The sequence below is a fragment of the Ranitomeya imitator genome, chromosome 8 (genome assembly GCF_032444005.1).
Source record: "Ranitomeya imitator isolate aRanImi1 chromosome 8, aRanImi1.pri, whole genome shotgun sequence".
In the NCBI taxonomy this organism is placed as follows: domain Eukaryota; kingdom Metazoa; phylum Chordata; class Amphibia; order Anura; family Dendrobatidae; genus Ranitomeya; species Ranitomeya imitator.
Genome location: NC_091289.1, coordinates 170,757,738 through 170,772,812, shown reverse-complemented (window position 1 = coordinate 170,772,812; position 15,075 = coordinate 170,757,738). Strand labels below are relative to the sequence as shown.

The following is a 15,075-nucleotide window of genomic DNA, read 5'->3' as shown; positions in this document are numbered from 1 at the left end:
ACCGTGCTAAAAAATTTCATCCCAGAACCAGGAGTAGTCATTCTACAGTATGTAGATGACTTACTTATTTGTTGCCCTGATGAGCAGACGGCAGTTACCTCAACTGTTAATTTCTTAATTTTCCTAGCGCAAGAAGGCTGTAAAGTAAATAGACAGAAACTCCAGGCTTGTCAACAAACAGTCGTGTTTTTAGGTCACTGCATATCACAGGGCATCAGACACCTCACACCTCAACGTACGGAAGCCATACGTAACATGCTTGAACCCAGGAATCACAAACAGCTGCGTGCTTTCCTAGGTATTGTTTCACACTGTAGACAGTGGATCATACATGCAAGTCAACTCATGCAGCCTTTATATGACTGTATTGCCAACACACCATATTCACTCAGTGAAGAGGCTAAACAGTCATTTTCCTCTTTGAAAACAGCACTGGTATCAGCTCCGGCTTTGGGACTCCCAGACTACACTAAACCTTTTCAATTGATGGCAGCTGAGATATCCTCACATGCTACAGGGGTGCTCACACAAAAACATGGAAACAAACAGAGACCTGTGGCATACATATCAGCTCATCTGGACCCTGTAGCTAGAGCCGCACCTTCTTGTGTAAGAGTAGTAGCCGCAATTTCACTGTTATTAGATAAAGCTTCTGAGATTGTTCTTGATCACCCACTTCTAGTTCAGGCCACTCATGATGTACATGGCATTCTTAACCAGGTCCAACCTAAACATATTTCAATGGCCAGACACCTCCGTCTCCAATGTTCCCTACTACTGCCGCCCAACATTTCCTTTGCCAGGATTCAGACTCTTAATCTCGCGTCTTTGCTCCCTTTAGAGTCTGAGGGGGGTACCATACCTGAGGAAACTGCAACTGCACTCTCCAACTCCTTTGACCCATCAAAGTCAATGCATGATTGTGTACAATTAATGGAACAAGAGACTCAGGGCTTATGTAATGTACGTGACAAGCCACTCTGTAATGCTACATTTGAACTTTTCATAGATGGCAGTAGATATGCAGATATGAATGGACAATTTCATACAGGTTATGCGGTAGTAACTCAGCATGAAGTGCTGAAACCAGAACCTCTCCCTGCTAATCAGTCTGCACAAGAAGCAGAACTTACGGCATTAGTTGAAGCTCTAAAAATAGCCAAAGATCAGACAGCAAACATATACACTGATTCTAGATATGCACATGGCATTATTTTCGATTTTGGCGTAATATGGAGAGCCAGAGGTTATATGACTGCTTCAGGCCAACCTGTTAAACATGCCTCCCTCATTAGACAGATTCTGGAGGCAGCACAAGAAACTAAAGAAATAGCGGTGATAAAGGTAGCTGCACATGTGAGACTCGACACCGAGGAAGCCAGGGGTAACGATAAAGCCGATAATGCAGCAAAACAGGCAGCACGTAAACCCTTACATCATGCCCACACACTAGATAGCTCTGAAGATGATGAGGAAAGATTTAAGGAAACTCAGAAACAGGTAGACGACGAAGAACGAGGGCAGTGGCAGAAAAAAGGGGCAGAAGATCAGCAAGGATTATGGAAAAAAGGAACTTTGTTGTGTTTACCCAGAGCCTGGTACCCCGCAGTGGCAAGTGACCTCCACCTACCCACGCATGTGTCGGCAAATGGTATGACGCTCAAGGTAAAAGAAAGGTGGTTGGCTCCAGGTTTTGGTAATTTTGCTCGGAACATGTGTGCTGCATGCGCTATATGCCTGGCACACAATCAAGGTCAGGCCATTAAAACCCCAACCAAGCATCATGTAAGACCACTGTATCCCTTTCAAAGACTCCAGATCGACTACATCCAACTTCCTAGGTACAATGGATACGAATATGTGCTTGTGTGTGTGGACATGTTCTCAGGGTGGCCAGAGGCTTATCCAGTTCGTAAAGCCTCAGCAAAAACTACTGTCATTAAAATAGCACATGAACTTATACCCCGTTACGGCATGCCTGAGGTGATCGAGTCAGATAGGGGTACCCATTTTACTGGGGAAATATTCCAGAATGTTATGAAAATGTTGGGAGTAGAAAACCAGTTTCACACTCCATATCATCCACAGAGTTCAGGTAAAGTGGAAAGATTAAATGGGACAATAAAATTAAAAATCCAGAAGGCCATGGCAGAAACAGGAAAGCCTTGGACCGAGTGTCTACCACTTGCCCTGTATTCCATCCTAAACACCCCAAGGGGGAAGGCTAAGCTGTCACCACATGAGATTCTTTTTGGTAGAGCAGCAAATTTGGGTTGTTATTTTCCACAACAACTGATGTTGAATACTGAGACTTTAACTGCTTATGTACAAGAATTACAAAAACGTTTAACTAAAGTGCATTCGCAAGTTTTTGCTTCCCTTCCAGATCCAGAAAATCTCGAAGGAGGCCACAAGTTGGAACCTGGTGATCAAGTCTACGTGAAAAGACACACCAGAAAGACTCTGGAACCGAGATTTGACGGACCTTTCCAAGTCCTGTTAACAACTCCAACAGCAGTCAAGCTTGAAGGAAAGGCATCATGGATACATGCAAGCCATTGCAAAAAAGCAGTATAAGACTCATGATATTGATGTTAATAATGTTAACCTCAACGGAGGCATGGGAAAGACTGAATTCTCTAGCCCCTTTGAACAATAGATTCGTACAACATCATAGAAAATTAGTGCATGACTTGTTAAATAATACGCAACCCCTGGCAGATTGTTGGATCTGTACCCATTCACCAGTATCAGCCACAAGTATACCTTTTCTAGCAGTTCCCGTGTCAGCTGAAGAAATATTCGCTTGGCCTAATTGTTCAGACAACCTGGCCAACAACCAACCTGGCAATACTAGACTATGGAATACTACAATCGCCATACCAATTGTGGGATGGGTAGAATTTCCTTGGTGGCAGGGCAATCTTACAGGAAAAATAGACAACTTACAATATTTAGCATTCAAGGGAGGAAAATGGGTACCTAGGAATAAGACTGGATTAACTGATTTAGGACAGGTCCCCACTGAAAATCTACAACTCAGTTTCAGTACAACCACCCCTTCCTCTGATGCTTTCAAACCTACAGTATTGGAAAGATACATACATAATAGAAAATGGGAACATTCTGAGTTGTTCCCCCAAGGTGATGCAGACAGTTGTACAAGTAAGCCGGGGAACCTGGTTTGTAATGAATCCAATGAGTATGTCAACGGAATGCATGTATGTGGGAATCCCGCAGCCGGGTACTGTAGCCCCTTGGGACAAAAACCCTCTTGGTGTATGCTTCAGAATGTATCTAGTTTTGTGGATTTGGCTCACATATTGGTATTGCAGCACTCAGCTTTGTGGGATCTGCCTGAGGGTACATTTTGGATATGCGGAGAAGGAGCATATAAATGGCTTCCCGTAGGTATAAAGGGTACTTGTACATTAGGACGCCTAACCCCGGCTACTTTCATAATTTCAAATAAACAAGTGAATATGCAAGCCGTGCCCAAGCACACACTGTATAAAAGAGCTGCAGATAACTCACCACGTCCCTCGGGGAGGCCGCATATAGTACAAATGGGAATTCCCAACAAAATTGCTAGTACCATTTTTATTTATCCTATGTTAACACAAATGTGGGATAAATTAGTTAGAGCCACGGATTATCTAGATGATCAGATTTGGGATATATTGGACATATTAAATACTAGTATAGCTGTACAGAATCAGCTTATAATAGTCACTAACCAACATACATAAAAAAAAGAATTTGTGATAAATATTGACCTGTCCATTCAAGGACATTTTAGCTATAGTATGAAATCCTGTTTTTCTTGTCTGTGGAATTGCCTTTGTACTGTTTGTTGTGAAACTGCCGCCCACGAAACGGTTTTCTTTTCTTTTCTTTCTTTCCTGTTTTGTCTCTTTGTTTAAACATGCAAAACTTGTATAACCACTAAACCTACTGAAACAACTATATAAAGAAGGGATAGCACCTTGAAGGCAGGCGTGCTTCAGAGACTTCCCAGTGATACACTATACAAGACGTGTCTTGTGTATTATTTCTGGTGATTCCCCACTTCCAAAGGCTGCTCCGACTGAGTGTGATCCCGACACCACGACAATCTAGGCTCTGTTCAATCAAAAGGTTGAAAAAAAAAATGCTACAAGTAAAAAAACAAAAAAAAAAACTTGTCCAAACCTATTCAGAAGAGTTTCAAAACAGACTCTGGAAATGATAAGAATAAATAAAACAGAATCTCTCAAAATCAGGAGCGTTTTCTGAAGTGGTTTACCCTAGAAAACCTAAAAAAATCTGAGTGCACATAGAAACATATCCTACAGTATACGAAGACTTATCAGAATGGTGCACGCAGAATGGTAAAGGGGATTTAAAGAAATATGTCATCAGAAAATTACCTATTGAATTCTTTTCCATTTTGATATTGTAAATTTCATAGATTTTTGTAGATCACATGGTAATTTTTATAAATATATATATATGTGTGTATATATATATATATATAATTTTTTTTTTCCTGTTAGTGACATGGACATTAGGAGCGCTAGACTGACTTGGACCCTATTTGTATATAAGTGTTAATTGAGCATGCTCTAATGTGTGACATCGCCTGTTGTGAATGATGGATAGTTAGTCACTGTACAGGGGGGAGGAGGTGAGCTGTGACACCATCTATAATGAATGGTGTGATATCAGCTATCACTGAAGTCCTGTCTGTGATGACAATAAGAGTGCAGAAAACCCTTTTAGACCATTGGAATGGTGAGAAGTGCGACAGCTGGGTATAAGTTATTTTTAATTTTCTGGTGGCTAGATTTTTTCTCCTTCGTGGACAGCCCTTTCCATTGCTTGTGTGATCAATAGACTCTCTGATATTTATAGGTAGCAGAGAGTGGAATCGATAAATGGTGACATTTATTTCCTTTATATTTGGGTACAATTCCAATTCCGTGTTCCCAGAATAAATACTGGTACAAGACTGCCACCTGTGGCCACAGAGCAGTAATGCAGTGGAACAGAACATAAATGGACAGTGAGTAGGACTGATGGAAGAAGCTGAGCACTGGAGGAGATGATATCCGGCAGTCCCATAGAGAATGAATGGAGTGGGGACGTGCAAGCTGGTCCCCTCTGCTGAGCCACCTTCTCCGGATCGGTGGCGGTCTCAGCAGTTGGACCCCCAGCAATCGTGAAGCTATCTGCCCAGAATACCTCTGTCCCCCTGGTAACACCATTTTGGATGAGTTATACGTCAACCCTTCCCCTTTAAGTTCGTGAAGCCCAAAGTTGTTTAAGAATGATATCTGGAAATTCGGAAGAGTCCTGGAAAATTCTGGACAGTTGGCCCGTATGGCTGCAGCTCACAACTTCTGATGGATGTGGTCGGGGCAGAAAGTGATGGAGGATTGTACTACTTACTATGATGGCAATAACCACTACAGCAGTATAGTGAGGTCGTTCTCGTACCTGAATAGACCCCCGTAGCCGCTCGGTACCCTATAGCAGCTGCATTCGTCTTCGTTACACCCATGACTCTATGGATATGAATATGGTCTTATATGGGACAGTAACATGACATAATACCCATCCACTAAAAGGAAGAACAAAAAAAAAAACACTACAAAAAATAAAAATCACAACTATTGTATAGGACAGATTTGACCATTGGCATCAATTCTATGATATCTGTGGCGGCGATTTCTCTGTCACTCAGGATGTTATTTATCTGATGGGAGCAATGGAAAGCAGATATCAGTATAACACAGAAGGAAACCACATGGTCAGGCCACGTGGGGAGAGCGGCGGCGCCTGCGGTGAAGCTGTGCTGTAGGAAACACATCGCAGCTTTGTATCTGCACATAGAACTCACTGTGCATTTCGGGATCTTGGATTTCCTCTGCTTCTCGTACACAAAGCTCCAGCACTTTCCAGGACAAAACGGAATGTTTTTCAAGACACCTTCCCCAAAGCAATGGCTGCATATTGACAATAAGCAGCGCTGCAGTGTAAAGCAAGGCGATAGGAAAAAAAACAAAACAGAATCCTGTAAAAGGGCAATCTGGGCAGAAACGGCACATTAAGACGAGACAATGATAGTGAATGAGTGTAAGTAGGGTGGTCCTTCCCAACAAACGAGCAGTGCTTATAACCATCGTTAGAGAATGGTGGCCGTGCACAGGGGGTCTTTGTCCTATATCTTCTATTATAGAGAGCGGGTGGATTCCAAATGGAGCCCCCCAAAGAATAAACATGTCACTTTTTTATACGCTTCATGGTTTTTTCACATTTGTTTTCACGCATCTGGATACACAGAAGTCCAAATTATTTAACTCACTGCAAAACTGCCATGAATAAGAAGAAAATTACCCACATAGGAGACTAATGACAGATTGTAAAGTCCGAATTCAAGGAGAACAGCAAAACCTTTCCATTGTACCCGACTGCCCCCACAGTTACTGTAAATGGATCAACCAAATTATTTGGAAAGATAGAGCATTTGCGGGGCATGGGACCGCCCTCTGTGCACTTGTGAGCTCATTTGCATAATCAATACTGATTTTCTTTTTTCCTATTAACTAAACACACACCCTTCAATCTTTAAAAATGAAAAAAAAATACCCAATGTACGAACCCTTTGAATTTTTGCTCCTGTGATCACAAGTCATATGTACAGACCTAATACTAATATTCTTTACACTGAGGATGCTTAAAGGGGTCGTCCTCTGCTTGGGTTAGAAGACTCACAACAAATTAGGACAACCACAGGCTATCCCGCTGTGGTGACCACCAGTGATCCTGTGTAGGAACTTTCTGCTGCAGAACCTCCACAGGTGGGATGAAGGATTACAACACTGTTCAATTAATGCAAGCGCACATCAAGTCCTCCAAAGGGAGCTCTACTGTGTAGGTGCGCCACCATCTAGTGAGCAGATTAAAGGAAATCTGTCAGCACAAAATGACTGTTCAAACCAAGCGCGGGAGCTCAGTGCAATCTTCACTTGTCCAAGCATTTCTATGCCCCCTTCCCACCTACTTGTTTTCCATCTCCGATTTCTTCTTGCGCTGGCAAAGCCAGATCTGTCAATCAAGGAAGAGGAGAGTGGAAAAAGGTGAATAATAAGTAGGTGGAGGGATGCACTAAGGTGCCTGGTCACCAAGCACATGTGCTTGGTTTGATCAGTCATTTTGTGCCGACACCCTCCTGAACAGTGGAGAAGGCACAAAATTGGGTATTGTGAACCACACTACCCTCTATTAAAAAAAATCATTACAATTTAGCATGCACAGAATTAATAAAACATAAAAATAAAATGGTGCAGGGGCTACAACACAATATTTTTCTAATTTATTAAAGCCGTATATTAATGGGAAAAAAAAAACACAAAACTTCAAGGACGTCAATTATGAGATTCTGACTGAAGAAAGACGGCAATCCCAGGCTGCCCAATACTGACACCGAGCGCCACGATTCTCCATTATCGCCTCTCCTTCCTGAGCTGAAGATTTCTACTGCTACTTTTGCAGATGTGGAGAATTCCCATGAAGATACGCAGGTTTCTGAAGATCACTGCTTGTTTCTAAGCAGAAAATTGTCATTTGTATGGCTGCCAAGATCTCCACCCGCATTGTACCCTACTGATTCAGACTCCGCGGCTCCTGGAAGACCCCATCATGCCCAGCTGCTTATGGCACATTCTGTGATACAATTAGTCTGATATTCCTTGTAATCGATCGTTAGGAAATACAAAGGAAATAGATCAACTATTATCAGGACTACAAGGTCAGTGCACAATAAATAGCCGTGAGAGTTTCTGTCTGCTGGTGGCTGGGCAGGTGATCGTTTATGGACCAAACTGTGTCGTACATGGTGGAAGGTCTTATCCAGATCTATGGTCAAGGTGACTGGAGAAATGAAGAGCGATTAGGGTCTCAGGGCGTCATCTCTAATCACTAGAGCTAGGAAAATTACATTAGATTTCACCTCCATCTCTCATCCGCCATGAACCATTGAAAGGCACAATGGGGGGGTTGCTAGACCCCGTTTTTTGATAGAACTCCCCCCTACAAGACATTTAGTGCATACCGTACATATATGGTACAAAGATCAACTGATCACCAGGGTTCTAGCACTGGGACCCCCACCGATCATGACAATGTGGTCCCCAGTCCCTAACTTGGACGGAGCAATGATTGCGCCTGCACCATGCCGCTATATGCAAACTCTACTGGGAAAACTCTCGCAAAGTCATGGAGTTTTCACGGTCGGAAGTGCGCAGGCTTGACTTTTCAGATGTGGGACTCAGAACGCCATTCTTGCGACTTATGAGGGTCCCAGAGATGAAACGTCCTCCAGTTATATACTTATCACCTTTTCTGCGGTTCGATTAGCGGGCAGCAGGTTATAGAGCAGGATGAGCGATTCGTAAAGTGAGTCAAGTTTCAGATAACCCCTCTGATTCCTTCTCATTCTGGGCTTAGGAGTCCAGTGGGCGGTTCTACGCACTGATTGACAGGTATGTCAGCATTCCCCCTTATACAAGTTGGCCATGTCTGAAATTCGGTGGAATAGTGGAGGGATCAGATTCTTCTCTTTCCATAACAAATGGGAGAGATAACATCATTGCTAAGAATTTTTACTACATATTAAAAAAAGCAGTTTTTACACCAAGCGATTCGGATCTCTCCCATATGTAATATTGGCCATCCTAGCTTAATACTAAGCGGTAACAGAACATTACCAGGTATAAACTAATACACTACAATAAAAGAAAACATTGACATTGGTCATTTAAGAAAAATTAAAAAAAAAAATTACAAAATGGCTGTTCGTTACCTTGATATTACAGGCCTGTTCCATCAGTCTCCGAGCATTCTCCTCGGCCCTGTAACGCTTTGGCAGCTGGACCCGGAAAAACTTTAACGCCCCTTCAAAATCAGCCTGTAAGAGATCTTCCTTGGAAGTCTAAAAAAACAAAAAACAAAGGATTGTGATGATTACCTGCCATTCTGTACAGATAAATTCCGATTATCTCCATACATGAACTTTCAACAGAAAATAATGCAATGACACAAAATAGGGAATACGGCTTTAAATTCTATTATTGTGTATGAGCCTATAGAATAACAATGGCGGCACTTTTAGGACCTGTTCCAGGTTGATCCCAATGCACTTGAACCCTAATCATTAGGCTATGTGCACACGTTCAGGATTCCTTGCAGAAATTTCCTGACAAAAACCGGACATTTCTGCCAGAAATCCGCATGCGTTTTTTGCGTGTTTTTTTCACGTTTTTTTTCCGGAGCAATGCATTAAATAGCGGGAAAAACGCGAAAAATTAATGAACATGCTGCTTTTTTAGCGGAAAAAAAACGCATCATGTGCACAAAAATTGCAGAATGCATTCTAAATGATAGGATGCATATGTATGCGTTTTTATAGCGAAAAAACGCGAAAGATCCTGAACGTGTGCACATACCCACAAAGTTATCGCAAGTCACATACGTTACAAACAATAGTCTAAACCGTCATATTATTATTATGCTTTAACCTCTCCCCATAAATACATGTGAAAAAAAAAACCCGTCTTATTTGCAGGGTGCTGGTGTATGGAGCGGACTTGGAAGCAGTTTCGTGAGCGGAGCTAGGCAGCTGGAAGGTTAAATTACCTGCCTTTTCCATTTGCTAAATAATATATATTAAAAAAATATAATATATATTGAAAAAAAAATATCATTAATATTGCTTTGACCATAAAAAGTCAGAACTGCTAAAATATTGTGTTACTAAATTAATCAAATAGGTTATGGTGAATGCGGTAAAAAGAAACTAAAAGAAATCAGAATAGAGTTTTTTGGGTCACTTTGATTTTATTCCACTTAAAGGTAAAGCAATCAAAGTGTAGTATATTACTCTGCAAAAACGATATACGGTAAATTTGGTATAATCGTACTGATCAGCAGCACTTTACCCCACAGTAAACACTGTGCCAACAGAAGCCAATACAATGGAGAACTACTGGGTTTTATTTTGTTTTTTTTCTCTAAACATTATATTGTAAATTAAATTGAAATATTAAATACAACTTGTCCTGCAAAAGACAAGCCCTCATGTGGTGAAAAGGATAGAGGTTATGGGGCTACTGGAATGAGAGAATGAAAAATGAATAATAATAATACTACTAATAATAAATAAATATATACATATACACATACACCCCCCTTAAAGGGTTAATAAACCAAAGACCCAGAAATAGTGCATGACTGTCTATTCTCTTGACAGTACAGACCTTTCATCGTCTTTGCCTTCCCACAGCACTTCATTCTGCAGGATCAATCATGCCCTGATCATGTCATCCCTTACATCTAATATTCCCACACTTCCTCCCTGCCACCTCTTATGTGGCTCTTCATTAGACCACCTCATATATCTATTATTTCTGTGTGTGTGTATACCGTATATATATATATATATATATATATATATATATATATGCCGATATATATAAAGTATATATATATATATATATATATATATATATATATATATATATATATACAGTGGGGCAAAAAAGTATTTAGTCAGTCAGCAATAGTGCAAGTTCCACCACTTAAAAAGATGAGAGGCGTCTGTAATTTACATCATAGGTAGACCTCAACTATGGGAGACAAACTGAGAAAAAAAAATCCAGAAAATCACATTGTCTGTTTTTTTAACAATTTATTTGCATATTATGGTGGAAAATAAGTATTTGGTCAGAAACAAAATTTCATCTCAATACTTTGTAATATATCCTTTGTTGGCAATGACAGAGGTCAAACGTTTTCTGTAAGTCTTCACAAGGTTGCCACACACTGTTGTTAGTATGTTGGCCCATTTCTCCATGCAGATCTCCTCTAGAGCAGTGATGTTTTTGGCTTTTCGCTTGGCAACACGGACTTTCAACTCCCTCCAAAGGTTTTCTATAGGGTTGAGATCTGGAGACTGGCTAGGCCACTCCAGGACCTTGAAATGCTTCTTATGAAGCCACTCCTTCGTTGCCCTGGCGGTGTGCTTTGGATCATTGTCATGTTGAAAGACCCAGCCACGTTTCATCTTCAATGCCCTTGCTGATGGAAGGAGGTTTGCACTCAAAATCTCACGATACATGGCCCCATTCATTCTTTCATGTACCCGGATCAGTCGTCCTGGCCCCTTTGCAGAGAAACAGCCCCAAAGCATGATGTTTCCACCACCATGCTTTACAGTAGGTATGGTGTTTGATGGATGCAACTCAGTATTCTTTTTCCTCCAAACACGACAAGTTGTGTTTCTACCAAACAGTTCCAGTTTGGTTTCATCAGACCATAGGACATTCTCCCAAAACTCCTCTGGATCATTCAAATGCTCTCTAGCAAACTTCAGACGTGCCGGGACATGTACTGGCTTAAGCAGTGGGACACGTCTGGCACTGCAGGATCTGAGTCCATGGTGGCGTAGTGTGTTACTTATGGTAGGCCTTGTTACATTGGTCCCAGCTCTCTGCAGTTCATTCACTAGGTCCCCCCACGTGGTTCTGGGATTTTTGCTCACCGTTCTTGTGATCATTCTGACCCCACGGGGTGGGATTTTGCGTGGAGCCCCAGATCGAGGGAGATTATCAGTGGTCTTGTATGTCTTCCATTTTCTAATTATTGCTCCCACTGTTGATTTCTTCACTCCAAGCTGGTTGGCTATTGCAGATTCAGTCTTCCCAGCCTGGTGCAGGGCTACAATTTTGTTTCTGGTGTCCTTTGACAGCTCTTTGGTCTTCACCATAGTGGAGTTTGGAGTCACACTGTTTGAGGGTGTGCACAGGTGTCTTTTTATACTGATAACAAGTTTAAACAGGTGCCATTACTACAGGTAATGAGTGGAGGAAAGAGGAGACTCTTAAAGAAGAAGTTACAGGTCTGTGAGAGCCAGAAATCTTGATTGTTTGTTTCTGACCAAATACTTATTTTCCACCATAATATGCAAATAAATTGTTAAAAAAAACAGACAATGTGTTTTTCTGGATTTTTTTTTCTCAGTTTGTCTCCCATAGTTGAGGTCTACCTATGATGTAAATTACAGACGCCTCTCATCTTTTTAAGTGGTGGAACTTGCACTATTGCTGACTGACTAAATACTTTTTTGCCCCACTGTATATACACACTCCAAAATTATTGATATAAAAAGTAGCCTTACTGTCTATAACAACCAATCAGAACGCAGCATTATTTTTTTTTTAAGAGATGTCTCTCATCAAAATCCTTCTCGAATCATGTGATAAATATATTCTTCCAGTAACAGACGCGTACGGCTCGCTATATATCCTTATAATAAGTCTTTGTCCTTATTTAGCTCTCTTTTTGGCTGATTGGTCAGTGAAGTCCGTGGTGTTTGTACGAATATGAGTTTAATCAGTGACTGACTGTCTCCCCTGTATGACTGTGCATGTAGAGATAGCTGTCAATCACTGGAAGGGCCGCCCACTGGACTCTTCTACACAAACACCAGGACCAGGGATGTCAATGAACAAAATTCAAGCTGTACTGAAGTTTTCTAACAAACCAATATATCATTCTGCTCCCCTTCTCCTCCTCTATACCATGCTAGCCACAGATCACACTGCAAGTACAATGGGACAGGTTCTCTTTAACAAGGCCCCACGTGTTTGAACCACTGACCAATGGACTTGCTTTTAAAGGAATTGTCCAGGATCAGGGTATTAATGACTTATCCTTTCAGTAGGCAGTCAATATCAGATTAGTAGTGGTCCTACACCCGGATGAATTCTTCTCATCTCTGGCGTTGGCCAGATGTACACAGTAAAGAAGAGTGAATCTATTCCCAGGACCCTGGTCCAACAGCCATGTTAGCACTCCGTGACAGCCAGTCGATAGCCCTTTGAACCTCCCTTTATTAGACCCGGCGTGATGTCATGCAAGCGTAACCTTACAACGATGATGTCATGTCAGGCCTACAAATCAGAAGAGGTGCCGTGGATACCGGTAAGTAGAAATCGGTTCACAGAACTCCCAATTGGTGGCAATGGACTACTGACTTGGCTCCTACAAATCGATCTGCTGATCTCTAGGACGCAGTAAAGGGAAGGACATAGCACTATTCACTTCAATAAGAGCTGAGCTGCAGTACCAGGAATGGATACTACCCACTTAACAGAGTTGTGTTACTTGTCTCGAATCACGGCCAAAGGTGGAGGTGAAAGAAACTGAACAGAAGGGGTACCGGGTTTCGGACCCACATCAACCTGACATAGAGGACCTATCCTAAGTTTCTGTCTTCTCAAATCCACACCAATGGGTTGTGATCACCAGGGAAAGCTTAAGCAGATTGATGGCTGACAATGTGATACATGGAGGTGTAGAGATCACCAATGGAATACACCTTTAAGGAATTTCAATTGATACTATCCCTTTAAATTATCTAAAAAAAAGCTCTAAGCATAAGGCCTCATTCAGACGTCCGTATTGCACAGAAGTGTTCTACCTGTATTTTTTCACGGATACAGCACATATCTTTTATAATCTATGGGGCTGGGCACAAATGAAATGAGCCAATATAAGTCTATGGGTCCGTGAAACATGTATTGAACACGTTATCAATTTTATAAGTAAATATATTTCTAAGGGTGCCATTGTCATGACATTCTCACCAGATGTCAATAACAACCCATCCAATCCACACAGGCAAAGGCATCAAACCATGGAGGTCCATAAATTAAGTTGTGCGTAATAGTGAGGAATGACACAGGGAAAAAGTGGAAGGTCATGACACCAGCTGAAATATATCAGTAATTAGAAAGCAATCCTGCCACTTAGTGAAAATTAGTATCAGCTGGCTCAACTGATGGCTTATAAAAAGGTGTCTCATTACTAAGGTTCCACACAAGGAACATCTCATGATGGGTAAATCCAGCGAGCTGGCTCAAGACCTTCACAACCTTATTGTTGCAAAACACACTGATGGCATTGGTTACAGAAGAATTTCTAAACTACTAAAGGTTCCAGTTAGCACTGTTGGGGCCATAATTCAGAAGTGGAAAGAACATCATTTCATCATAAACCAGACACGATCAGGTGCTTCCTGCAAGATTTCCGACAGAGGAATGAAAAGAATTATGAGAAGAGTTGTCCAAGAGCCAAGGACCACCTATGAAGAGCTACAGAAAGGCCTGGAATCAGCAGGTACAATGGTTTCAATGAAAACTATAATAAATGCATAAACCTCCATGGCCTGTATGCACGCTCACCACGCAAGACTCCATCGCTGAACAGAAAGCATGTTCAAGTGCGTTTAATGTTTGCTCAACAATATTTAGACAAGCCTGTGAAATACTGGGAGAATATAGTCTGGTCAGATGAGTCCAAAATTGGACTTTTTATATACCATAATAAACACTGTGTTTGGAGATCAAAAGGCACTGCATATCACCCCCAAAACATGATATCAACAGTGAAGCTTGGAGGTGGGAACATCATGGTGTGGGGCTGTTTTCAGCATACGCCACTTACAAACTTCATGTAAACGAAGGAAGGATGAATGGTCAAATGTACCGAGGCATTCCTGATAAAAATCTGCTGCCATCTACCAGGATACGAATATGAAACGAGGGAGGACATTTCAGCAAGAGAATGATCTCAAAGACAAAGCCTAGGAAACTCTCAAATGGTTTCAAAGAAATTGAAGCTGTTAGAATGGGCCCACCGATCACCGACCTAAATCCAATAGTTCATAGAAGGAGCCTACGGATGTGATGTGAAGAGCGTTTGTGTGGACGAATGGGCCAAAATTACACCTGAGTAGTGATAAGTAAGCATGCTCGCCACTCAAGTGAGGATTGGGGTGCTCGAGCGCCATGCTCGAGTTGCCACCCCGCATGTTTCGCGGCCGATAGCCAAAATACCTGTAGGGATTGCCTGCCATATATGGAAAATCCCCACGTTTATTGGCTGGTGCTCGAGCACTAGCGATACTTGAGTGGTAAGCACACTCGCTCTTCACCACATCTGAGCAATGCCTACGACTAGTTTCTCCATAAG

At 41.7% G+C, this 15,075-nt stretch overlaps 1 protein-coding gene across 6 annotated transcripts in view; it reads right to left on the bottom strand.

Annotated features, from left to right (window-relative positions):
• RABGAP1L (RAB GTPase activating protein 1 like) overlaps window positions 1-15,075 on the bottom strand; it is a 304,875-nt gene that overhangs the window by 48,810 nt on the left and 240,990 nt on the right. For all 6 annotated transcript variants that reach the window (XM_069737819.1, XM_069737817.1, XM_069737820.1 and 3 more), the window contains one exon: window positions 8,846-8,974. In XM_069737819.1, the coding sequence (XP_069593920.1) occupies window positions 8,846-8,974 (129 nt within the window). The remainder of the gene's footprint in view (window positions 1-8,845; window positions 8,975-15,075) is intronic.